The 27,098-nt window shown below is 44.6% G+C and overlaps 1 protein-coding gene across 1 annotated transcript in view; it reads right to left on the minus strand.

Annotated features, from left to right (window-relative positions):
* mad1l1 (mitotic arrest deficient 1 like 1) overlaps window positions 1-27,098 on the minus strand; it is a 614,071-nt gene that overhangs the window by 579,922 nt on the left and 7,051 nt on the right. Inside the window, exons 2-9 of the mRNA XM_070856648.1 lie at window positions 25,082-25,244; window positions 18,278-18,418; window positions 17,505-17,684; window positions 9,902-10,026; window positions 7,923-8,004; window positions 7,038-7,168; window positions 2,268-2,382; window positions 1,364-1,425 (exon numbers count right to left, since the gene is read on the minus strand). Coding sequence (XP_070712749.1) covers window positions 1,364-1,425; window positions 2,268-2,382; window positions 7,038-7,168; window positions 7,923-8,004; window positions 9,902-10,026; window positions 17,505-17,684; window positions 18,278-18,418; window positions 25,082-25,231 — 986 coding nt within the window. The 5' untranslated portion in view covers window positions 25,232-25,244. The remainder of the gene's footprint in view (window positions 1-1,363; window positions 1,426-2,267; window positions 2,383-7,037; window positions 7,169-7,922; window positions 8,005-9,901; window positions 10,027-17,504; window positions 17,685-18,277; window positions 18,419-25,081; window positions 25,245-27,098) is intronic.

Raw genomic sequence — 27,098 nt, forward strand, 5'->3', positions numbered from 1 at the left:
CGTTTTTGCCCCCAAAATGGATAACCTCACATTTATCCACATTATATTGCATCTGCCATGCATTTGCCCACTCACCTAACCTGTCCAAGTCACCCTGCAGCCTCCTAGCGTCCCCCCTCACAGCTCACAACACCACCCAGTTTAGTGTCATCTGCAAACTTGGAGATATTACACTCAATTCCTTCATCCAAATCATTGATGTATATTGTAAAGAGCTGGGGTCCCAGCACTGAGCCCTGCGGCACTCCACTAGTCACTGCTTGTCATTCTGAAAAGGACCCATTTATCCAGACACTCTGCTTCCAGTCTGCCAACCAGTTCTCTATCCACGTCAGTATATTACCCCCAATACCATGTGCTTTGATTTTGCACACCAATCTCTTGAGGGACCTTGTCAAAAGCCTTTGAAAGTCCAAATACACCACATCCACTGGTTCTCCCTTGTCCACTCTACCAGTTACATCCTCAAAAAATTCCAGAAGATTTGTCAAGCATGATGTCCCTTTCATAAATCCATGTTGACTTGGACCGATCCTGTCAATGCTTTCCAAATGCACTGCTATTTCATCCTTAATAATTGATTCCAACATTTTCCCCACTACTGATGTCAGGCTAACCGGTCTATAATTACCCGCTTTCTGTCTCCCTCCCTTTTTAAAAAATGGTGTTACATTAGCTACCCTGCAGTCCATAGGAACTGATCCAGAGTCGATAGACTGTTGAAAAATGATCACCAATGCATCCACTATTTCGAGGGCCACTTCCTTAAGATGTTAGAGGTTAAAAAGGAAAAACAAATGCTGGATGAGAAATTAAAATAGAACACGTTGGATGCAAGTGCACAGCCTCTGCAAGAGAAAAGGTTGGTCCACCCAAAACATGAACCTATCCATAGAACTGGTAGAGTACGCCAGTTGAAACACTGCCTTTCCTCTTTGAGGCCGATGGACCGGCTGTACAAACACGACATTCTCTGTTTTTATTTCAATGCATTTCTCAACTGATAATGTCAAAGGGCCACATGTGAGCAACTACAGTGGTGATACAACACAACCAGTACGAGACAGTTAGTGGAGTCAGATTATCCTGAAATCTTAAGTTGACTTTGCATTCTGCAACAGCAAGATACCAGTTGTCAAATCTCAACTGTTCGACACATAATAGATGGAACAGACACTGCACTATGGAGTCTGTTCAGCCTCATTTAACACAGTAGAAAGCACAGTGGTGAATGTTCATATGGGAGATACACAACACAGGCAGCAGACAAAGTAAAAGGAGCAAAACACAAAAAGGTTACGAATGCTGTCAACTGCCTTTCTTTTTTTTTTTAAAAAGTTAAATATTTGTTGCAGAACCTTACCGGATATTTAGTCCTGAGGTTTGTTCCACATTCTCCCAACTTCTCAATTTTGCCAGCAATTTCTAAAAGAAGAAAAATAATGCTTAATGTAGCGTAACCTGAAAATCGTTGCTTGGTTAAATGGCTTAAAATTAAAAAGAAATTAAGTAGAATAGAATTGTAGAATTTTACAGCAGAGAAAGAGGCCTTTTGGCCCATCACAACTGCACCAACTCTCCAAGCGTTATCCAACTGGTCCCAGTACCCTTCCCCATACCCTTTTACATTTTACCTTTTCAAATATTTATCCAATTCCTTTTTAAAAGCTAGTAGAGATTCTGCTTCCATCACGGTTTCTGGTGAGCCATTCTATGTATTCAAATTTTTCTTCCATCCTCTGTTCTGTTAGCGAATACCTTAAAATGTACACCCTCTAGTTACCACTGGAAATAGTTCCCAATTTACTTCAAAGTGCTTCAGAATTTTGAGCACCTCCATCAGTTCTCTGCTTATCCTTTTTTGTTATGATGAAAAGAACCCCACTTTCTCTAGTCTCGCTTCATAACTTAAAAGCCTCTCATACCTGGTTTTATATTAGACCCCAAGTGCTGGCATAACTCAAATCCATCAACGGTATAGGTAAATGGGAGGGAATGTCTTATGGTCTCAGAGCAAACAATTTGGCCCATTTCACCTGACCACGTCATGACAACTTTTATTATCTGGGATATGGGGGGAAAAAAAACTGTGGTATGTTCTCTACGACATAAACACACACTTTACAAGATGGCTTCAGCTCTGGAACTTGTCAGGTGACCTGACCTTTTTATTATATACAAATGAGCAATTGCATTACCACAGTAGTCCACTAGATGGAGCTATAGGTTACAAAAACCACCGTAAATTTAAAGGAACAAATATAAACCTCTTTCTCCAGCTCCAAAGCAACCTTCTCTTCCTGTAACTTCTCAAGACGTTCAAGCTTTTTGCGAAGACTTCCCATTTCTTCCTTGAGCAGTGAATTGTTATCTTCCATCTCCCTGTTTGCAGAGGACAGGATTAGTTTAGGATATTGTGGTGTCTTTCATTCCTCACTCGGACATTAGGAGCTGAAGTTATTCTAAACCACAAGTTCAAACCAGCACAAGTTCACTTCAAGGCAAAAACATTCACTCTGAGAACTGGATGGTGCAGCACACTTTCCCTTCGCCAGTGAGATCAGAGTCTAAATTTCAGATCGATAGGATGAAGGTGGACTGCACCTTGAAATAAGTGAAATAAGTTTCGGGTATCTTCAATCCAAGTCCCATTGGATTCAAGTCAGCACAAAAAACTCATCTTACTTTGCCACAAAGTTGATAATCTCACTCATTAATACCATATTGATGGTGGTACGAGAAATGGACAGAGCACTTGAGGATAATAGGTGCACTCTTCTAAGACAGGGATTAAGACATATTGCCAGAAAAAGGGAGAGAGAAGAATTGCTCTGGTCAGTATGAACAGCGACATTAGAAATGCAGTCAAAGAGAACTTCTTTACAATTTACCACATAGTGCAACTTGTATTTATATAGCGCCTTTAACGTAGTAAAATGTCCCACGGCGCTTCACGGGAGTGTTAGAAGACAAAATTAACACCGAACTACACAAGAAAAAATTAGGGCAGATGACCAAAAGCTTGGTCCAAGAAGTAGGTTTTAAGGAGCGTCTTAAAAGATGGAAAGAGAGGTAGAGAGACAGAGTGATTTAGGGAGGGAGTTCCAGAGCTTAAGGCCTAGGCAGCTGAAGGTACAGCCACCGATGGTCGAGTGATTATAATCAAGGATGTTCAAGAGGGCAGAATTTGAGGAGTGCTGATGTGTGTGTTGGGAGGGGGGGGGCGAGGGTTGTGGGGCTGAGATAAATTCAGAAATAGGCGGGGCCAAGGCCATGGAGGGATTTGAAAACAAGGATGAGAATTTTGAAATCAAGGGGTTGCTTAACCAGGAGCCAATGTAGGTCAGCGAGCACAGGAGTGATGGGTGAGCGGGACTTGGTGCGAGTTGGGACACGGGCAGCCAAGTTTTGGATGACCTCAAGTTTACGTAGGGTAGAATGTGGGAGGCCAACCAGGAGTGCGTTGAAAGAATCAAATCTAGAGGTAACAAAGGGTTTCAGCAGCAGATGAGCTGAGGCAGTGGCGGAGACGGGCAATGTTACGGAGGTAGAAATAGGCAGTCTTCGTTATGCCATGGATATGTGGTCGAAAGCTCATTTCAGGGTCAAATATGACACTAATGTTGTGAACAGTCTGGTTCAGCCTCAGACAGATGCTAGGGAGAAGGATGGAGTTGGTGGCTAAGGAACAGGGTTTGTAGCGGGGAATGACGACAATGGCTTTGATCTTCCCAATATTTAATTGGAAAAAATGTTTGCTCATCCAGTACTGGATGTTGGGCAAGCAGTCTGACAATTTAGAGACCGTGGAGGGGTCGAGAGAAGTGGTGGTGAGGTAGAGCTGGGTGCTGTCAGCGTACACGTGGAAACGGACGCTGTGTTTTCAGATGATGTCGCCAAGGGGCATCATGTTGATGAGAAATAGGAGGGGGCCAAGGACAGATCGTTGGGGGGCCCCAGAGGCAATGATGCGGGAGTGGGAAGAGAAGCCATTGCAGATGATTTTCTGGCTATGATTAGCTAGATAACAATGGAACCAGCAGTCCCACCCAGTTGGACGTTGGTGGAGAGCCGTTGGAGGAGGATGGAGTGGTCAACCGTGTAAAATGCTGTAGACAGATCGAAAAGGACAAGGAGGGATAGATCGCAAAGGATGTCATTTGTGGCTTTGATGAGAGCCGTTTCGGTACTGTGGCAGGGGTGGAAATCGGATTGAAGGGAGTCAAACATGGAGTTCTGGGAAAGAAGGACACAGATTTGGGGAGACAACACATTCAAAGGACATTGGAGAGGAAAGAGAGGTTGGAGATGGGGCGGTTGTTTGCAAGGATGGAGGGTCATGGGTTGTTTTTTTGAGAGAGGTGATGACGGTAGATTTGAATGAGAGGGGGACAGTAGCTGAGGAGAGAGAACCGTTATCAGTTAACATGGAAGCCAGAAAAGGAAGTTGGGTGGCCAGCAGTTTAGTGGGAATAGGGTTGAGGGACCAGAAAGTTGGTCTCATGAACAAGATGAGCATGGAGAGGTCAAGAGGGGAGATCGGAGAGAAACTGGAGAAAGAAGTGAGTTCAGGGCTAGGGCAGGGGAGAACCTCAGAGGAAGTTTGGCCTGGTGGACTAGGGGAAGGAAGGGAAGTGGCAGAGGCAGCTGATCGGATGGTCTCAATTTTAGAGACAAAGAAGTCCATGAGCTCCTCGCACTTGTTGGAGGTGAGTGTGGAGGAGACAGGGAAAGTGGGTTCAAGAGGACCGTTAGCAATAGTGAATAGAAGCTGGAGGTTATCCTTGCATAACAGAATGATCCTGGAATAGTGAGAAGTTTTTGGCAGACAAGAGTAGGACCTGATAATGCTTTATGTGGTCCAGTCAGATCTGGTGGTGAATGGCTCATTCAGGTCCGTTCAGGTCTGCAACCCTTGGACTTGAGGGAGCAATGATGAGGGCCTTACCAGGGGTAACGGCCAGGATGACAGAGAGTAATGGTTTTACTAGGGACTAGGGCATCAAAGGTGGTGGGGAGGGTGTTATTGAGCAGATCGGTAGCTGCAGAAATGTCATGGTGAATAAAGGGCCAAAGGCTGGACAGTTGGGATTTCGTACATGCAGTTGTAAGAGAGTTTGCAAAGAGTTTTTTCCAGGAGCGGACACAGAAGGAAGTAGGTTTGGGTGGGGGAAGGAGGATGTGGGTGGAAAGCGATACAAGGAAATGGTCAAAGATGGCCTTATCTACAAGTGACACGGTAGGAGTAGTGAGGCCACCAGGGTGGCCATGAATATGGGTTGGGGCATTCACATGGAGGGAGAGATTAAGGGAGGATAGGAGGGTAGTGAACTCAGAGGAGAGAGAGCATGATGAATTGAGATGGAGGTTAAAATCACAGAGAATGAGAAGTCATTCGATGCAGAGGCTGAGCGAAGAAAGCAGTGATGCTATCTCGGTGATAACATTTTTGTCATACTTGGGTGGGCAGTACAGAACGAGGATTTTAAATTAGAGGCGAGATGCTCAAAGGAGAACAAAGTACCAGAGGATTAGGGAGACAGACCAAGGTGTGATTTGGTGGTGAAAGCCACACCACCACCACGGTGGTCTGGGCGGAGCAAGTGGTGGAAGATATAGCCAGGCGGGGAGGTTTCATTTAAGGCTAAGGTGTCATCACCCCTCAGCCAAGTTTCCGTCAGGGCCATGATAAGCTCATGGATGGCAAGGGCCTTGTTCAAACGTGAAACGGACGTTCTGCAGGGAGATGCGGAGATGGTTGGTGATGGCTGATCCGCTGCCAGTGTCCACAGGGTGAGCGCTTGGAGGCGTTAGTTGGACAGGGAGGCGATTGGCCCCCCACAGGCACACTGGGTAGGAAGGTCAATGAGAGAGTAGGATGGGATTGCTACTCAAGAGGAGGCAGCGACAAGTGCCATGGTGGGCCCTTCGCAGGATGCCAAGAGAGGCACAGAGGGAAGCTGTAGCCTTATCCAAGTGGGAATCATGCCTGGGACGGCAGTAGGAGAGTAGGAAGGTTGAAGATTAATTAAGGTTTGGGGTAGGGACCAGAGAGGTTCTGCCCCATTGTTGGTACAAGCTTTGCCCTGGATCTGGCCCTGTGCTATAACTGATCTGGATGCATGTGATGCCATCACTTCAGCGCACAAAATAAAGTTTTGAAACAAGAAAGACTTGCATTTCTATAGCACCTTTCACTACCACCGGACATCCCCAAAGCGTTTTACAGCCAATGAAGTACTTTTAGAAGTGTAGTCACACTTGTAATCTAGGAAACATGGCAGCTAATTTGCGCACAGCAAGATCCCACTTTCAGCAATGTGCTAATGACCAGATAATCTGTTTTAGTCTTGTTGATTGAGGGATAAATATTGGCCAGAACATTGGGGATAACTTCCCTGCTCTACTTCAAAACAGTGCCATGGGATCTTTTATGTCCACCCGAGAGGACAAACGGGGCCTCGGTTTAATGTCTCACCCGAAAGGCAGCACCTCCAACAGTACAGCACTGGGAGGGTCAGCCTAGATTTTTATGCTCCAGTCTCTGGAGTGGGACTTGAACGCACAACCTTCCAACAGAGGCAAGAGTGCTACGCACTGAGCCACGGCTCACGTTGTTTTCTTTCCTTTCTGGGTATCATCTCCGAGCCGAGACAGTCTCTGCCAACAAACCTATTGTTGAGCTCGGTATGTGCGAGATCAGCTTGGTGTGAATCGACCTTACTTCTCAATCCTTCCCGTGAACCAAGTCCCTACTCTCCTCCTCAGTTCAGCAAGATTGGGACCTGGCTATGTAAGTAATCACACCACTGCATAAACTGAAGTGCTTTACAAAGCATCAACACACACAGATTCAGAGAATGACAACCATGAGCACAGACAACAGTCTCTTATTATCAAAGAGTGTTTTGAACTGAAGGGATATTGTTTTGATTTGGTTTCACTATGTTACAAGGAAATAATGCATATACTGTTGAGCAGTTTCACTTGAAAAGGTTAATCAAGTGGTCATGGCTAGCTTTGGACATCAATCCTACCTGGAATAGGCATTCTTCTCCTTCAGCTGTCGGAGTTCTTTCTCCAGCTCGGGGATGCGAGCCAGATCTGACCGCATGTTCTTCACAATCACAGAATCCTGTTCCTGTTGAGTTATTTTATTCTCCAACTCCTGCAGAATTAACAAACATTTATATCAAGGATTCTTCAGTTTTATTTATTCGCTCCCCATTTTTTTCTCCTCTTCTCCCCCAATGGTGTTTTTGGGAGTACCATCTCATGGATGCCAGCAGCCCTTTTGGACTTGGTGCAAGCGGTCATTCTTCATGTGCAAACCGTGGCAGGCAACTCGAAACCAGGAGGTATCACTGCCAAGTCCAAATTGTTCTCACACACACACACACACACACACACTTTACAACAGTAGTCAGTGAATAACAACTGGAAGGACAAATTGTGGGTGACTTTTATCCACTGCCTCAAGCCAGGGCACTGAGGCCAATGGAGGCTAACTGTACGCCCAGCCAATGTTCCCTCTATTTTTTGGGGGGGGCAGCCCCTTTCATGGGCTGGACAGCCCATTCAGATTTTCGCACATGCACGCTTTTTTCCCATTTAAAAGTCGGTGAGCGGCCTGCACGGGATCTCCAGACCGCTGCACAACTTATTGGGAATGTTGCCCTCAGCGGAGTAAAGCCTAATGGGAACAGAAACCTGGGGCTTTTATCCCACGTGGCTTATGTACTGCAAAAGGCGCTGCTCGAGTAAAATAGTCTTTATCGCAACATCGCACTTGAATCCCCCACCACCCCACCTCCTTTGGCACCTCAGTTGGTGATGCCCATTACGCATGTTCTTTGCAATGAATCACATAACATCCTGCTGACTGTCCTGTGAACAGACAGACTGAACAAAGTGTTGCTCACCTTCAATCTCTGCTCGTTCTCAGCATTGACCACTTGAGCTGCTTCCAGTACCTGAGCCTTCTGCACAGCCTCCTGCCACTTCCTGTTCAGAAAAAGGAAACTAGACTTAGCCCTGGTAAAACAAGTTGGGGCAGAGAAAGGAAGAGAAATACCAGAAGGAAAATACAGCCGCGAACTCCCAAGAACTAAAGGATTTCAACATAAAAGGATTTCCTTTTTGTTTACTTGCAGATTTTTTTCTCATTGGTCTATTAATCTCTGCCACTCTGCTTTGGAAAGATTTTAATATAGGAATACTACATCTCTCGGCCACACATACAAGGAGAACTCCAGTTCAATCTCCTTTTTATGCGCTACTGACTGACCTCAGCCAGGACAAGACTAACACCCTACAGTCGATCACAGTCATCATCATAGGCAGTCCCTCGGAATCAAGGAAGACTTGCTTCCACTCTTAAAATCAATCCTTAGGTGGCTGAACAGTCCAATACAGACAGCCAGTCCCTGTCACAGGTGGGACAGATAGGTGTTGAGGGAAGGGGTGGGTGGGACAAGTTTGCCACACGCTCTTTCCGCTGCCTGCACTTGATTTCTGATGCTCTCGGCGATAAGACTCGAGGTGCTCAGCGCCCTCCCGGATGCACTTCCTCCACTTAGGGCCTTTGGCCAGTGACTCTCAGGTGTCAGTGGGGATGTTGCACTTATCAGGGAGGCTTTGAGGGTGTCCTTGTAATGTTTCCTCTGCCCACCTGGGGCTCGCTTGCCGTGAAGGAGTTCCGAGTAGAGCGCTTGTTTTGGGAGTCTCGTGACGGGCATGCGGACAATGTGGCCTGCCCAGCAGAGTATCCCTAGGTTAGGGAGGCGGAAATTGACTAGGGTTCCATTCCTGATTGTTATACCTCTACGGAAAATGATAAATCAGGTTCAGCTACGACGCCCTCGCCTTCTTGACACAACATCTTGGTTCACGCATGAATAATGGTCACTCAGGCGAGGCAGTGGAGGGCAACCCTACAATCAGATTCCAGTGATAGAGTCGATGCATTCAGCAAAAGTGAGAATCTTGTGGATGTCAAGTAAGGCTAGGATAAGGGGGTCGGCTGCAATCCCACACCGTCGCATAGCCTGATGACATTAACCGAAAATAATGGGCAGTTTCTGAACTGGTACATCATCATAGGCAATCCCTCAAACGAGGATGACTTGGTTCCACAAGATTTCACAGATGTTTCAATGAAGGACCCGATGTTCCAGTCCTGAACTCCAATCGAGGGGGTGGAAGATGCCTGTGCGTGGACTTTTATTAACATGTGGTGACCGTTGCACATCAGCCACCACACGGGCTTGACAGAGCTAGGCCTTTTATCCAGTGGCAAGGATCAACCAGGACGACTGGAGATCTGCTCTGCTGCACGGACCTAGTGCGCACACATAGCGCAGTGTGGGCTGGGCCCGTGCTGCCTCTGGGCCCTCGGCTCTTCTGGACCCCGTACTCTCATTCGCCGCACTTTCTTCCACGATGTTCCAAGGCCCGGTGCTCCATCTCTATTTATAGCCCCGACCTGCGGCCGTGTTCTCACACAGGTCGGGGCAACCCACAATGTTCCAGGGCCCGGTGCTCCATCTCTATTTATAGCCCCGACCTGCGGTGATGTTCTCGCAAAGGTCAGGGCGGCCTACGGTGTGAACTCGTACAAGAAGATTAGTGACTTGCGCAAGATATTGGAGGGCTGCCAGTTCCATTGTAACTGTACTCTAATATGAGTCAACACCATCAAGAGGTGGAGGAAGACAAAATGGTTGGGAGAGGGAAGATTTCTATTTTTAGAAAGGAACAATTTATGATTTTCTTCTCAGTCTCAAGAACTCCAATTACATCAAGAACTCTTTTGAACAGCAGAAGCAGAGATGCGGATGAAAGCAACCACTGCAGGGGTTTGTATCTGATGATGCGTCCCCTGTTTTTTTTAAAAACATACTTGCGTTGTACTTCCACTTGCTCGAGCAGCTCGTGACGCTCGGTGCTCGATGTTGCCAGCTGCATCTCCTGAGTCATCTGTTTCTGCTGCTGCTCTGATATCTTGGCCTTTAGGACATCAATCGTCTGAATTGTAAGACAGAGAAAACACTGCCATTAGAGGAAACATTAAAACTGGAGAGTCATGTTCAAACTTTAATTTGCAAGCTATTAACTACGTCTTGCATTTCTTTAACCACTGCCAGTTTTGTACATTTTCAAGAGGCACAATTGTTTTTAATGACCAGGTATATAATGACCGGGATATAGGAAGCACAATTTTGATGTTTGCGAATGATACAAAACTTGGCAACGTGGTAAATAGTGAGCATGACAGTAGCAGACTTCAGGAGGACAGCGACAGACTGGTGATATGGGCAGACACATGGCAGATGCAATTTAATCCAAATCAGTGTAAAGTGATGCACTTTGGGAGGAACAACATGGAGGCAGTACAATCTAAATGGCACTATTTTGAGGGGGTGAAAGAGCAGAGGGACCTAGGGTTGGATATTCACAAATCCTTGGAAGGTGGCTGGGCAAGTTCATAAGGTGGTTAAGAAAGTGTATGGGATACCTGGCTTTGTAAATAGGGGCATTGAATACAAAAACAAGGACGTTTGCTAAACCTTTACAAATTTCTAATTGGGCCTCAGCTGGAGTATTGTGCACAATTAACATATCATAAGAAATAGGAGCAGAAGTAGGCCATATGGCCCCTCGAGCCTGCTCCGCCATTCAATAAGATCATGGCTGATTTGATCATGGACTCAGCTCCACTTCCCCGCCCGCTCCCCATAACGTTTAAGAAACTGTCTATTTCTGTCTTACATTTATTCAATGTCCCAGCTTCCACAGATCTCTGAGGCAGTGAATTCCACAGATTTACAACCCTCAGAGAAGAAATTTCTCATCTCTGTTTTAAATGGGCGGCCCCTTAGTCTATGATCATGCCCTCTAGTTCCTGTCTCCCCCATCAGCTGGAAACAGCCTCTCTGCATCCATCTTGTCAAGCCCCCTCATAATCTTATACGTTTCGATAAGATCACAACTCATTCTTCTGAACTCCAATGAGTAGAGGCTCAACCTACTCAACCTTTCCTCATAAGTCAACCCCCTCATCCCCAGAATCAACCTAGTGAACCTTCTCTGAACTGCCTGCAAAGCAAGTATATCCTTTCGTAAATATGGAAACCAAAACTGTACACAGTATTCCAGCACCACACTTTAGGAAGGTTGTCAAGGTCTCTGAGAGGGTAGAGGAGGTTACCAGGATGATACCAGGCATGAGGGAGTTCAGTTATATGGAGAGATTGGGGAAGCTGGGATTGTTCTCCCTAGAGCAGAAAAGATTAAGGGCGATCTAATAGAGGTATTCCAAATTACGAGGGGGTTTGATAGAGCAAGCAGGGAGAAACTGTTTCCTCTGATAAATGGGTCGGTAACCAGAGGTTAGAGATTTAAAATAATTGGCAAAAGAGCTAGAGAGGAAATAAAGATACAATTTTTTCCCCAGAGGGTTATTAAAATCTGGAACTCACAACCTGACAGGGTGGTGGAAGAAGATTCCATAGGAACTTTCAAGGACAATTGGACATGTAGTTGAAGAGGAATAATTTGCAGTGAGAAACCTGGGGTGTGGGACTAAAATGGATAGAGATCCAGCACAGGAACGATGGGGCGAATGGTCACCTTCTGTGCTGTAATATTCTACGGTTCTATAAACTGTATTTGCATCCAATGTGCAAACTCTCTATCATATAAATGATAAATGTTTTATAATTGTTGATATTTCAAAGCAAATATGAAATAAGCAGAGCAATTCCTTGTTGTCAGCACTGCTGGAACAAAGGGTGGATAGTTATCTTAATAGGCACACAGCACATTAGGAGACAAGCATTTGCACTTAACAAGGCAGCTCCTATAGGGAACGGGAACATCCCATAATAGGAACTACATAGAAACATAGAAAATAGGTGCAGGAGTAGGCCATTCGGCCCTTCGAGCCTGCACCACCATTCAATAAGATCATGGCTGATCATTCACCTCAGTATCCCATTCCCACTTTCTCTTCATATCCCTTGATCCCTTTAGCTGTAAGGGCCATATCTAACTCACTCTTGAATATATCCAATGAACTGACATCAACAACTCTCTGCGGTAGGGAATTCCACAGGCTAACAACTCTCTGAGTGAAGAAGTTTCTCCTCATCTCAGTCCTAAATGGCTTACCCCTTATCCTTAGACTATGTCCCCTGGTTCTGGACTTCCCCAACATCGGGAACATTCTTCCTGCATCTAACCTGTCCAGTCCCATCAGAACTTTATGTTTCTATGAGATCCCCTCTCATCCTTCTAAACTCCAGTGAATACAGGCCCAGTCGATCCAGTCTCTCCTCATATGTCAGTCCTGCTATCCTGGGAATCAGTCTGGTGAACCTTCGCTGCACTCCCTCAATAGCAAGAACATCCTTCCTCAGATTAGGAGGCCAAAACTGAACACAATATCCCAGGTGAGGCCTCAACAAGGCCCTGTACAACTGCAATAAGACCTCCCTGCTCCTATACTCAAATTCCCTTGCTATGAAGGCCAACATACCATTTTCCTTCTTCACCGCCTGCTGTACCTGCATGCCAACTTCCTAAAGACTGATGTACATGACACCCAGGTCTCGTTGCCTAATCTGCCGCCATTCAGATAATATTCTACCTTTGTGTTTTTGCCACCAAAGTGGATAACCTCACATTTATCCACATTATCCGACATCTGTCACCCGTTTGCCCACTCACCTAACCTGTCCAAGTCACCCTGCAGCCTTTTAGCATCCTCCTCACAGCTCACACTGCCACCCAGCTTAGTGTCATCTGCAAACTTGGAGATATTACACTCAATTCCCTCATCCAAATCATTAATGTATATTGTAAATAGCTGGGGTCCCAACACTGAGCCCTGCGGCACCCCACTGGTCACTGCCTGCCATTCTGAAAAGGACCCGTTTATCCCGACTCTCTGCTTCCTGTCTGCCAACCAGATCTCTATGCACGTCAGTACATTACCCCCAATACAATGTGCGTTAATTTTGCACACCAATCTCTTGTGTGGGACCTTGACAAAAGCTTTTCGAAAGTCCAAATACACTACATCCACTGGTTCTCCCATGTCCATTCTACCAGTTTCATCCTCAAAAAATTCGCTAAGATTTGTCAAGCAGGATTTCCCTTTCATAAATCCATGCTGACTTGGACCGATCCAGTTACTGCTTTCCAAATGTGCTGCTATTTCATCTTTAATAATTGATTCCAACATTTTCCCCACTACTGATGTCAGGTTAACCGGTCTATAATTACCCGTTTTCTCTCTCCCTCCTTTCTTAAAAAGTGGTGTTACATTAGCTACCCTCCAGTCCATAGGAACTGATCCAGAGTCGATAGACTGTTGGAAAATGATCACCAATGCATCCACTATTTCTAGGGCTACTTCCTTAAGTACTCTGGGATGCAGACTATCAGGCCCCGGGGATTTATCGGCCTTCAATCCCATCAATTTCCCTAACACAATTTCCCACCTAATAAGGATTTCTTTCAGTTCCTCCTTCCCACTAGACCCTCGGTCCACTAGTATTTCCGGAAGGTTATTCGTGTCTTCCTTCGTGAAGACAGAACCAAAGTATTTGTTTAACTGGTCCGCCATTTCTTTGTTCCCGATTATAATTTCACCTGAATCTGACTGCAAGGGACCTATGTTTGTTTTCACTAATCTTTTTCTCTTCACATATCTATAGAAGCTTTTGCAGTCAGTTTTTATGTTGCCAGCAAGCTTCCTCTCATACTCTATTGTCCCCCTCCTAATTAAACCCTTTGTCCTCCTCTGCTGTATTACAAAATTCTCCCAGTCTTCAGGTTTGCTGCTTTTTCTGGCCAATTTATATGCCTCTTCTTTGGATTTAACACAATCCTTAATTTCCCTTGTTAGCCACGGTTGAGCCACCTTCTCCGTTTTATTTTTACACTAGACAGGGATGTACAATTGTTGAAGTTCATCCATGTGATCTTTAAATGCAAAAAGAAACGGTTGGAAACAATTGCTCAGCAACTTCATAAATGAAAGACAATCTAAATACATTGTGTAGCATGGTATTAAACCATATAAATCCAAGCGGATATTAGATTTGGTTCCTCGCCTGTGCCAAGTTAACTTTTCTGAGGGATATGTGGGGGGGGGGGGGGGGTTGGGGGGGGCGCAAGGGGAAAGCAGGAAAGACAAAAACAGGTCAGTGCTCCCACACCCGACTGCTATCTAGTGACTCACGTAGAAAGCGCACACATCAAACAGAATCGGGATCGGCTGTAATGCCTTCCATGGTTCAGTAATCCATCAACACCAACAACCAAAATTTAAAGAATGGCCTGTAATGCAAGATATCAGAGGGCAGCTGCACCTCACCTCCCCAAGACATTGCTTTCAGAAAATGAGAACGATGGGGAAAAGAGACAGGAAATGAAGGGCACTATGAATTTGCAACAATGACATGTCGTCCAGCCTAGTCCAACATTAACCCTAATCTCAGGCACAAGACCATATGCCCAATATTTTAATCGCATAAACTTGTAACTTTGAAAAGAGCAACAGCAGTTATGGTGTCCCAGTATTAGTGCACTGCATATTGAGCCGTTTTTGGTGAGGCACAAATTAGTTCAATGATTACGGACTAATTCAGTGAGCTTCCGTGCTTGATTAAAGCATCACATGTATTTGAGGGGAAAAATGATTTGAAACATCATTCAGTATTGCAAAGTTATTTAAATGGAAAGTTAATGTTCAAGCACAGAATATTTACAGATGAGTGGTCTGATGCACCAATGCAGGCATGGAAAAATAATTTTATTAATTGTGTAGGCAAGCATACTCTCCAGAAGTAATGTCAAAACCATTTGGGACTTTATAAAGAACTTTCTTGTACTGTGCTGCATTACTAGGTTTCTACCACCAGAGGTCCTCAGTATCTATGCAAATAGTACAGATCCCTCGTGGCGTAAAATGGTTACTGCAGTACGAGCACTCTTGCCTCCCAAATCAGAAGCTTGTGGATTAAAGTCCCACTTCAAGAGATTTGAGCACAAAATCTATGTCAACACTCCAGTTGAAATAGAATCAGCAGTTATGGTGTCCCAGTATTAGGGCACTGCATATTGAGGCATTTTTGGCAAGGCACAAACTAGTTCAATGATTACTGTCATTCGGAGGAGGCGATAAACCGAGGCTCCATCTGCCCTTTCAAGTAAACGTAAAAGATACCATGACAAATTCAAAATAAACCAGGGGGAGTTCTCCCGGTGTCCTGGCCAATATTTATCTCTCAATCAACATCACTCAAACAGGATTATCTGGTCATTATCACATTGCTATTTGTGGAACCTTGCTGTGCGCAAATTGTCTGCCGCATTTCCTACATTACAACACTTCAAAAAGTATTTCATTGGCTGTAAGGCGCTTTAGGATGTTGTTAAAGGCACTAGATAAAATAAGTCTTTCTTTAATTTACTGCACAAATCCAACACTGTTACACTGGTATTTTCTGCAGATCTCAAACTGGTAGGATTTTCCACTCCCATGACAATTCCCAGCTTGTCCATTTAGTGGTGTGCATTAACAAGATGGACTTTTGTTGCCACTCCATTGCCAATATTTCTGAAGGACAAGCAACAGCTTTCATTGTACACAACTCTGAAGATTGTCACACCATGTCTCAAATTGCTCGTATGCTGCATGCCAACATGTTATTTTCTGAGCAAAATCTATTTAATCTGCATTTGAATGAATAAATATTAACTGCTTCCACCATCTCCCAAGAGACCCTGTTCCATAGATTGAACACTGCCTCACTGAAATATTGAATTTAGCCCCCTTCAAGCAGAGTGTCATGGAATTTTAAAAATAGCAATCACATCACCTTCTGTCCAGTGAGAACATGCCCAATTTAAATAATCGCTCCACATACTTGCATTGGAGGCTGTTGAGAGAAGGTTCACTAGGTTGATTCCAGAGATGAGGGGGTTGACTTATGAAGATAGGTTGAGTAGGTTGGGCCTCTACTCATTGGAATTCAGAAGAATGAAAATTGATCTTATTGAAACATATAAAATAATGAGGAGGCTCCACAAGGTGGATGCAGAGAGGATATTTCCACTCATAGGGGAAACTAAAACTAGAACTAGGGGACATAGTCTCAGAATAAAGGGCCGCCCATTTAAAACTGAGATGAGGGGGAATTTCTTCTCTGAGGTTTGTAAATCTGTGGAATTCTCTGTCCCAGAGAGCTGTAGAAGCTGGGTCATTCAACATATTTAAGGCGGAGCTAGACAGATTTTTGAGCAATAAGGGAATAAAGGGTAATGGGGAGCGGGCAGGGAAGTGGAGCTGAGTCCATGATCAGATCAGCCATGATCTTATTAAATGGCGGAGCAGGCTCGAGGGGCCAAATGGCCTACTCCTGCTCCTATTTCTTATGTTCTTTGAATCCAATCCCTCCAGTCCCTCAATCATTCTGGTTACCCTCTTCTGTATATTTTCAATAGCAGTTACATAAATTAAAGTTGCTGTTGGTGTTGGTAATGACATCGAGACATGAGACGCATATCTTCAAACCGCTGAAAGGTAATTGTAGAACAGAAGAATTTCTTTCCTCAAACAGTAATCAACATGTGGAATGGACCTCTGCGTAGGTCAGAGGAGGTACAAACCTTAGAGTAATTTAACAGCCTGTCAAGCATGGTGATTACAGGGTACATTTATTTAAGCAAAGATGGGCAGAATGGTTTTTAAACTTGTGATCTTACTAATCGCAAGAACTAAATCTGCTTTTAACCAATTCGCAAATTAAAACACTAATGATCCAAATTGGAGTTTGTACTTGTTCTTATTCTCATCCTGGTCTTCAAATTCCTCACTGACCTTGCCCCTCCCCATCTCTGTAACCTCCTCCAGCTCTACAACCTTCCGAGTACTCTGCGCAGAATCAATTCTAGCATCTTGTGCATCCCTCATTCCCTTCACCCCTCCATTAGCGGCCGTGCCTTCAACTGACTGGGCCCCACGCTCTGGAATTCCCTCCCCAAACCTCCCCATCTCTGCCTCTCCTCCTTTTTCTCATTAAAACCTACCTCTTTGACCAAGCTTTTGGTCTGCAGTGCGAATATCTCGGTGTGTCAAATTTTGTCTGATACCGCTCCGTAAAGTGCCTTGGGATGTTAAAGGTGCTATATGAATGCAAGTTGGTGTTGTGGCGAGTTCCCAGTCTCCACTATGCCATTGTGAGAAGCGCACTCCAGGCCTTTCCCTACATCGGAGCGTGAGTTACCCTAAGGCCCCTAACTACTGCTAATGGACAATGGTCAACAAGGTTGGAGTCAATAAAGAACGGCAAGAGGCGAGGAGAAAAATAGGGAAAATAAAATATGCTTTAAGAAAATAAATTCACTCATTTGGGATTTGGATTGGCAGTTTAGGTTTTATGCAGCTTGGAAGATTTTAGTTTTATAATTGTTGCACACAGTCAGTCCTTTACCTGATTGGCTTCAGCAAGCTTTTCTTCTTTCTCTTGAAGTTTCTTGTTTTGGATTCCAAGCTCCTCCTTCAATGACTTATTCATATCAATTTGGTCCTTCAATTTTGCCTCACCCTCTGCCTCCTTCTCCTGCAGTTGTTTCACTTGGGTCACTAGGTCCTGGTTCCGGTCTGCCTCGCGCTACACGAGAGAGAAAAACAAACTGAAAGTAACTATTTCAAAAAATCCAAAATCACAACAAAAATATTCATAGAAAATATTAATAGCTACGATTGAAAGTCTCCAATAGCATAACTCTGATTACTGCTCTGTGTAACATAATATAAATGAGAAAAACCAGCCTAGCTATGAAGGTCAGTTGAGACAGGAGGCAATCTACTTTTTCAAGCTCAACCATCTCCATAGCATATAAACACAAAAGCATGTCGATCACAGCTTGTGGTTGACATTGTTTTTATATTTTCAAACTCCTCCCTTGCAGAACAGTGTGAAGTAGTGGAAGGATTCACAGGCTCATGAACAGTCTGCGAAGTGAATGCTCTTTCCTTCGTGTAGTGGTTATGTTACTGGACTAGTAATCCATGGACCTAGGCTAATAAGAGAAAGTGAGTTCAAACCCCATACATGCCTTGCAACTAATAACACTGTAGCACTGGCAAAAGGAGGATGACAACTAGTGCAATGCGACTTGAAGTGTGAAGAGGGTTTTAATGCCAGAACAGTTTGAAGATGATCCTTATACTTTGCAACTCCCTGTACCTATACACACAAACCTCATAGTTCCAAGAACTGTTCTGAGCTGCCTTCTCCAGTTCAATCCTGGCCCGCTTATGGCTGACCTCCATCTTCTGTTTCTCCCGCTCCACCTCTAGAATGCGTGAATGGGAACGAACGTACTCAGCCTGCTCTTCGACCTAGAAAATGCACAGCAGGCACATTTTAATTTTAGTCCTTTTTTGGGTGGTGGGGCGGGGAGGGGTGGAAAAAAGAGGGAAAAGGGTTGGAAGAATGAGAGTTGTAACATATTAGCAGACATCAAGAACATAAGAAATAGGAGCAGGACTAGGTCACACGACCCCTCGAGCCTGCTCCGACATTCAATATTATGGCTAAACTTTTACGTCAAATCCATTTTCCCACCCGATCCCCATATCCCTTGATTCTCTTATTGCCCAAAAATCTATCGATCTCAGTCTTAAATCATTCAATCAAGTTGAGACACCTTCTGACTGAAAACAGATGGTGACCTTTATATCCACAACACAGTTTATTGTGGTTATATCATTTTGTTAACTTTGAAATATTTACCATGCAAATATTTGAAGGTTTGGGTAATAAACATTTGATGTAAATAAACAATCCATTTGTCTGGGAAAATTAAAAATACATTGCATCAAATATAAACATATTACACATGCGCCAACAGAACATGTTGTAGTAGTACGACATGCCAACTGGATAACCATGGCTCAGAAGTAGTACTCTTGCTTCAGAAGGTTTGAGTTCAAGCCCACTCCAGAGTCTTGAGCACATAAGAACATAAGAAATAGGAGCAGGATAGGCCATTCGGCCCCTCGAGCCTGCTCCATCATTCAATAAGATCATGGCTGATCTGATCATGGACTCAAGCTCCACTTCCCTGCCTGCTCCCTATAACTCTTTATTCCCTTATCGCTCGAAAATCTGTATATCGCCGCCTTAAATATATTCAATGACCCAGCCTCCACAGCTCTCTGGGGCAGAGAATTCCACAGATTTGCAACCCTCAGGAGAATAAATTCCCCCTCATCTCAGTTTTAAATGGGCAGCCCTTTATTCTGAGACTATGTCCCTAGTTTTAGTTTTCCCTATGAGTGGAAATATCTTCTCTGTATCCACCTTGTCGAACCCCCTCATTATCTTATATGTTTCGATAAGATCAACTCTCATTCATCTGAACTTACAATGTGTATAGGCCCAACCTACCTTCATAAGTCAACCCCCTCATCTCCGAAATCAACCTCGTGAATCTTCTCTGAAAAGCCTCCAATGCAAGTATATCCTTCCTTAAGTACGGAGACCAAAACTGTACACAGTACACTAGGTGTGGCCTCACCAATACACTGTACAGTTGTAGCAGGACTTCCCTGCTTTTATACTCTATCCCCCTTGCAATAAAGGCCAACATTCCATTTGCCTTCCTGATCACTTGCTGTACCTGCATTTTGTGTTTCATGCACAAGGACCCCCAAGTCCCTCTGTACTGCAGCACTTTGCAATTTTTCTCCATTTAAATTATAATTTGCTTTTCTATTTTTTCTGCCGAAGTGGATAACCTCACATTTTCCCACATTATACTCCATCTGCCAAATTTTTGCCCACTCACTTAGCCTGTCTATATCCTTTTGCAGATTTTGTGTGTCCTCTTCACAATTTGTTTTCCCACCCATCTTTGTATCATCAGTAAACTTGGCTACATTACACTCGGTCCCTTCATCCAAGTCATTAATATAGATTGTAAATAGTTGAGGACCCAGCACCAATCCCTGCAGCACCCCACTAGTCACTGTTTACCAACCAGAAAATGACCCATTTATCCCGACTCTCTGTTTTCTCTTAGATCCTCTATCCATGCTAATATATTAACCCCAGCCCCATGAACTTGTATCTTGTGCAGTAACCTTTTATGTGGCACCTTCTGGAAATTCAAATACCCACATCCACTGGTTCCCCCTTATCCACCTTGCTCGTTAATCGAGGCTGACACTACAGGGAGTGCTGCACTGTCGGAGGTCTTTCAGATGAGACATTAAACCAAAGTCCCATCTGTCCTCTCAAGTGGGCGTAAAAAAAATCCCACGGCACTATTTCAAAGAAGAGCAGGGGAGTTGTCCCCGTCTTCCTGGCCAATAGTTATCCCTCAACAAACTTCTAAAAGCACATTCTCTGCTCATTTATTGCTGTCTGTGGGACAAGTTGCCTGCCCCGTTTCCTACATTACAACAGTGACTACACTTCAAAAAGTACTTCATTGACTTTAAAGCGCTTTGAGACATCCTCAGGGCGTGAATGGCGCTGTATAAATTCTGGTCTTTTCTTTCTTAAAAAGAGCTTTTTATATTCATGACAAACATTCTTCAGATGGCTCCACAGTAAATAAATGCACCCGATGATGTGTTTGATTGATTGCCTGGTCTTTGTCGAGTCAGTTGATCTCAGCCAGGGAGCTATAGGGACACAACAACTGCCTTCAGTGTTATTGGGCGAGGGAGCGGAGCAGGAAAAAAATTGATCTGCCGAAGTTCCTATTCTTAGCTGCTGTCCAGTCACCTTGCTGAGGTGACACATGCGGACAGGAGACAATAAAGAGTTCGGCTCTACTGCTGTGGTTCAGTACTCCACAGCTTTTGAAACGAGGGTTCCTGACCATATTCATGCGTTTTTCTGTTTTTGCTGACTTTAAAAACTGGTGCCGAGATCTTCACATCCACGACACAGTTTATTGTGGATGCAGTATCACTTTTTTCCCCCCAACTTTGAAATATATTTTAACATGTACATATTTGCAGATCTGGGATAATGAACAAATACATGCTTGGTGCAAAGAAACAATCTATCTGCCGAAAGACAAGTAAAAATACATTGCATCAAATATAAATAAATTACAAATGGTTTGTTTTTATGTTGCTGTCTCCCAACAAATATAAAACATTTTCTGTAATGTACTCCTTTGTGTAGGTAGGACATGGAGGCTCCCCCAGGACTTGACTAATTTTCGCAACGGGGTGGGGTGGTCCAGTCCTTGGGACTGTTTATATTAAAACGGCAAAAGATTGAAAAGCACTGGAGCAGATTTGCCTTGTAGGCTTACAATTGCATTTGGAAGGCTGTTAGTGCCAATGAAACCATGTCCCCTTGCATATGTCACAACCTTTTTGAGAACCTTCTGCAAAAACTACTCAGACACCAACAATAAACCAGGATCATGAAGATTAGTTATGTCATATACAGAGCGTGCATATTGCGGGCTCATTACCGTCACTGCACAGTATCGCGCATCCCAGTTAGGGGCTGGATTTACCATCTCAGCCTCCTTCTCTCCCTCCTCCACACCCCCTCCCCTCCCCGACTCGACTCTCCTCTCCTCTCCACCCCACAAAACTTATCGTCACACCAACTGTGAGATCACTCTGGTTATTAGAACTATATCACTAGCCTGTAAAGGTTTGCTGAAGGTAGCCGATGGCAAAATGGACATTTCCTCTAACAGAAGGGAACATATTTAAAGTGCCAAAGCATTTGCTACTTTGTAATCACACAGTAGAAGTAACTCGAGAGCTGTATTCACTGGAGTTTAGAAGAATGAGAGGGGATCTCATAAAATTCTGACAGGATTGGACAGGTTAGAGGCAGGAAGAATGTTCCCGATGTTGGGGAAGTCCAGAACCAGGGATCACAGTCTAAGGATAAGGGGTAAGCCATTTAGGATCGAGATGAGGAGAAACTTCTTCACTCACGAGTTGTTAACCTGTGGAATTCTCTACCGCAGAAAGTTGTTGATGCCAGTTCATTGGATATATTCAAGAGGGAGTTAGATATGGCCCTTACGGCTAAAGGAATCAAGGGGTATGGAGAGAAAGCAGGAAAGGGGTACTGAGGTGAATGATCAGCCATGATCTTATTGAATGGTGGTGCAGGCTCGAAGGGCCGAATGGCCTCTTTCTGTGCTATAGGATTCTATGATTCCAAGAACCTCCAGTGAAAGAACGCATGTCACCTTTTCTGTTCCTATGACCGTGATGTAAAGCAGTCAGCCATTAAACAACATTGTATTGACTGAATATAGCCACGAACCCAATTCTGGCCTCTTGCACATCCCCAACTTTCATCGCTCCATTATGGTGGCCGTGCTTTCAACTGCTCAAGGCCTAAAGCTCTGAAAGGCCCTCCTGAAACCTCTCTCCTCCTTTAAAAGGCATCTTAAAACCTACTTCTTTGACCAAGCTTTTGGTTACTCTCCTTATGTGGCTTGGTGTCAGATTCTGTCTGAAGCTCCTTGGGACGTTTTGCTGCATTGAAGGCGCTATAATAAACATAGAAACATAGAAACATAGAAAATAGGTGCAGTAGTAGGCCATTTGGCCCTTCTAGCCTGCACCGCCATTCAATGAGTTCATGGCTGAACATCCAACTTCAGTACCCCATTCCTGCTTTCTCGCCATACTCCTTGATCCCCCGAGTAGTAAGGACTTCATCTAACTCCTTTTTGAATATATTTAGTGAATTGGCCTCAACAACTTTCTGTGGTAGAGAATGCCACAGGTTCACCACTCTCTGGGTGAAGAGGTTTCTCCTCATCTCGGTCCTAAATGGCTTACCCCTTATCCTTAGACTGTGACCCCTGGTTCTGGACTTCCCCAACATTGGGAACATTCTTCCTGCATCTAACCTGTCTAAACCCATCAGAATTTTTAACGTTTCTATGAAGTCCCCTCTCATTCTTCTGAACTCCAGTGAATACAAGCCCAGTTGATCCAGTCTTTCTTGATATGTCAGCCCCGCCATCCCGGGAATCAGTCTGGTGAACCTTCGCTGCACTCCCTCAATAGCAAGAATGTCCTTCCTCAGGTTAGGAGACCAAAACTGTACACAATACTCCAGGTGTGGCCTCACCAAGGCCCTGTACAACTGTAGCAACACCTCCCTGCCCCTGTACTCAAATCCCCTCGCTATGAAGGCCAACATACCATTTGCTTACTTAACCGCCTGCTGTACCTGCATGCCAACCTTCAATGACTGATGTACCATGACACACAGGTCTCGTTGCACCTCCCCTTTTCCTAATCTGTCACCATTCAGATAATAGTCTGGCTCTCTGTTTTTACCACCAAAGTGGATAACCTCACATTTATCCACATTATACTTCATCTGCCATGCATTTTCCCACTCACCTAACCTATCCAAGTCGCTCTTCAGCCTCATAGCATCCTCCTCGCAGCTCACACTGCCACCCAACTTAGTGTCATCTGCAAATTTGGAGATACTATATTTAATCCCTTCGTCTAAATCATTAATGTACAGTGTAAACAGCTGGGGCCCCAGCACAGAACCTTGCGGTACCCCACTAGTCACTGCCTGCCATTCTGAAAAGTACCCATTTACTCCTACTCTTTGCTTCCTGTCTGACAACCAGTTCTCAATCCATGTCAGCACACTACCCCCAATCCCATGTGCTTTAACTTTGCACATTAATCTCTTGTGTGGGACCTTGTCGAAAGCCTTCTGAAAGTCCAAATATACCACATCAACTGGTTCTCCCTTGTCCACTCTACTGGAAACATCCTCAAAAAATTCCAGAAAATTTGTCAAGCATGATTTCCCTTTCACAAATCCATGCTGACTTGGACCTATCATGTCACCTCTTTCCAAATGCGCTGCTATGACATCCTTCATAATTGATTCCATCATTTTACCCACTACCGATGTCAGGCTGACCGGTCTATAATTCCCTGTTTTCTCTCTCCCTCCTTTTTTAAAAAGTGGGGTTACATTGGCTACCCTCCACTCAATAGGAACACATCCAGAGTCAATGGAATGTTGGAAAATGACTGTCAATGCATCCGCTATTTCCAAGGCCACCTCCTTAAGTACTCTGGGATGCAGTCCATCAGGCCCTGGGGATTTATCGGCCTTCAATCCCATCAATTTCCCCAACACAATTTCCCGACTAATAAGGATTTCCCTCAGTTCCTCCTCCTTACTAGACCCTCTGACCCCTTTTATATCCGGAAGGTTGTTTGTGTCCTCTTCAGTGAATAATGCGAGTTATTGTTGTCGGCATTGAACCCAGCTGGTAGGGAGTAATTAGGTGACTAAAATCCAGGAATGAAATTATACTGCAGGCGGTGCTAATGGTCAACGGCACAGATCAGCAACGCGCTTCCCTGACTTCGCCTGCTCGGTTCCCGATCTCAAACCTGTCGAGAAGGCACGCACCAATCAGAGGCGTCAGCATGCCCCCGACTGGGGTAGGAGGGCAAATAAAAGAAAAATGTTTGGGTGAAGAGAATGAATTTCTCGCAGCCCTTGAAATAATTTGCGTTGCCAGCAGACTCGCATAGATGGAGGGGTAAGTTACAGAAAGAGAAACTTACCTAAAAATGCTCTAAAAAGATGTTGCCTGCAGCACAGATTTTGTTTGTTTCTTCCCCCCACCTGCCATCTATTTCCAACCCTTCTCGCCTGAAAGGCTAACTGGAGTATTGTTCTTTATTTAAACAAGAGGATCCCCAACTGTCACCAGACAGAGATCAGCTAACTCAGCACACATGGGGGATTGAATCGAGGACCCTTCTAGTCTGCAGGGCTTGGCTACTCACTGGATTGATTCGCTGGGCTTTACTCTGCAGTTTCAGAGGTGCTTGCTGAATAACCACCACTCGAGCCACTACCTAGTTTGAAATGTCTGGTTTGCGCTGGGATACAATAACTTTTTTTAAAAAGGGAAGAAAATGAAAACACAAAGTGATCTCCATCATTCTCGGCGCAGCAATGTTTTCTCAGTAAGCAATCTTTTCTCAGTACAGAAATGTACTAACCTGGATTCTCCGCTGGTACTGCAATTGCAACATTCTCGAGGTAGAGCTTGGCTCATCTGTGCTGGGTACAGTAGCCGAGCTTTGTAACAAAAAGTTGTTGAAGGAACGTAAAGTGGAGACGACGGTGGTATTCTCTCCGAGATCATCCATCCTGTCTCCTGCTCTGCAAAAAGTACAGAACTCATTTTTAGGGAAAAGTTATTTCAATACATTTTAAAAGGTATTTTCATCCTCTTTATGGCTCCCCACCCCAGCCAAAAGCACAAGCAGCTGATCTTCTCCCAGGTATCTCTCCAAACCAGTTGGCAAGAGCTACACGAGAGCAGCTTGGGCGTTATTCATCCTGAGTTTTCTCGACGTGGTTTGATAGGGGAGGTGAAGGCAGCAATGGGAGATCGGAGAATCTGCCTTACACAAGATATACGGCACAGATACAGGCCATTCGGTCCAACCAGTCCATGTCGCCGTTTATGCTCCACTCGAGCCTCCTCCTGTCTTTCCTCATCTAAATCTATCAGATTAATCCTCTATTCCCATCTCCCTCATATGCTTGTCTAGCCTCCCCTTAAATGCATCTATAGTATTCGCTTCAACCACTCCGTGGTAGCTTTCCACATTCTCACTTCTTCTCAGCTTGATTAGGGCAGGGAAAATGGAGTATGAGAAGAAGCTTGCAGGGAACATTAAGACGGATTGCAAAAGTTTCTATAGATATGTAAAGAGAAAAAGGTTAGTAAAGACAAATGTAGGTCCCCTGCAGTCAGAATCAGGGGAAGTCATAACGGGGAACAAAGAAATGGCGGACCAATTGAACAAGTACTTTGGTTCGGTATTCACGAAGGAGGACACGAACAACCTTCCGGTTATAAAAGGGGTCGGGGGGTCTAGTAAGGAGGAGGAACTGAGGGAAATCCTTATTAGCCGGGAAATTGTGTTGGGGAAATTGATGGGATTGAAGGCCGATAAATCCCCAGGGCCTGATGGACTGCATCCCAGAGTACTTAAGGAGGTGGCCTTGGGAATAGTGGATGCGTTGACAGTCATTTTCCAACATTCCATTGACTCTGGATCAGTTCCTATGGAGTGGAGGGTAGCCAATGTAACCCCACTTTTTAAAAAAGGAGGGAGAGAGAAAACAGGGAATTATAGACCGGTCAGCCTGACATCGGTAGTGGGTAAAATGATGGAATCAATTATTAAGGATGTCATAGCAGTGCATTTGGAAAGAGGTGACATGATAGGTCCAAGTCAGCATGGATTTGTGAAAGGGAAATCATGCTTGACAAATCTTCTGGAATTTTTTGAGGATGTTTCCAGTAGAGTGGATAAGGGAGAACCAGTTGATGTGGTATATTTGGACTTTCAGAAGGCGTTCGACAAGGTCCCACACAAGAGATTGATGTGCAAAGTTAGAGCACATGGGATTGGGGGTAGTGTACTGACATGGATTGAGAACTGGTTGTCAGACAGGAAGCAAAGAGTAGGAGTAAATGGGTACTTTTCAGAATGGCAGGCAGTGACTAGTGGGGTACCGCAAGGTTCTGTGCTGGGGCCCCAGCTGTTTACACTGTACATTAATGATTTAGATGAGGGGATTAAATGTAGTATCTCCAAATTTGCGGATGACACTAAGTTGGGTGGCAGTGTGAGCTGCGAGGAGGATGCTGTGAGGCTGCAGAGCGACTTGGATAGGTTAGGTGAGTGGGCAAATGCATGGCAGATGAAGTATAATGTGGATAAATGTGAGGTTATCCACTTTGGTGGTAAAAACAGAGAGCCAGACTATTATCTGAATGGTGACAGATTAGGAAAAGGGGAGGTGCAAAGAGACCTGGGTGTCATGGTACATCAGTCATTGAAGGTTGGCATGCAGGTGCAGCAGGCGGTTAAGAAAGCAAATGGCATGTTGGCCTTCATAGCAAGGGGATTTGAGTACAGGGGCAGGGAGGTGTTGCTACAGTTGTACAGGGCATTGGTGAGGCCACACCTGGAGTATTGTGTACAGTTTTGGTCTCCT

Source organism: Pristiophorus japonicus, chromosome 15 (genome assembly GCF_044704955.1).
Source record: "Pristiophorus japonicus isolate sPriJap1 chromosome 15, sPriJap1.hap1, whole genome shotgun sequence".
In the NCBI taxonomy this organism is placed as follows: domain Eukaryota; kingdom Metazoa; phylum Chordata; class Chondrichthyes; family Pristiophoridae; genus Pristiophorus; species Pristiophorus japonicus.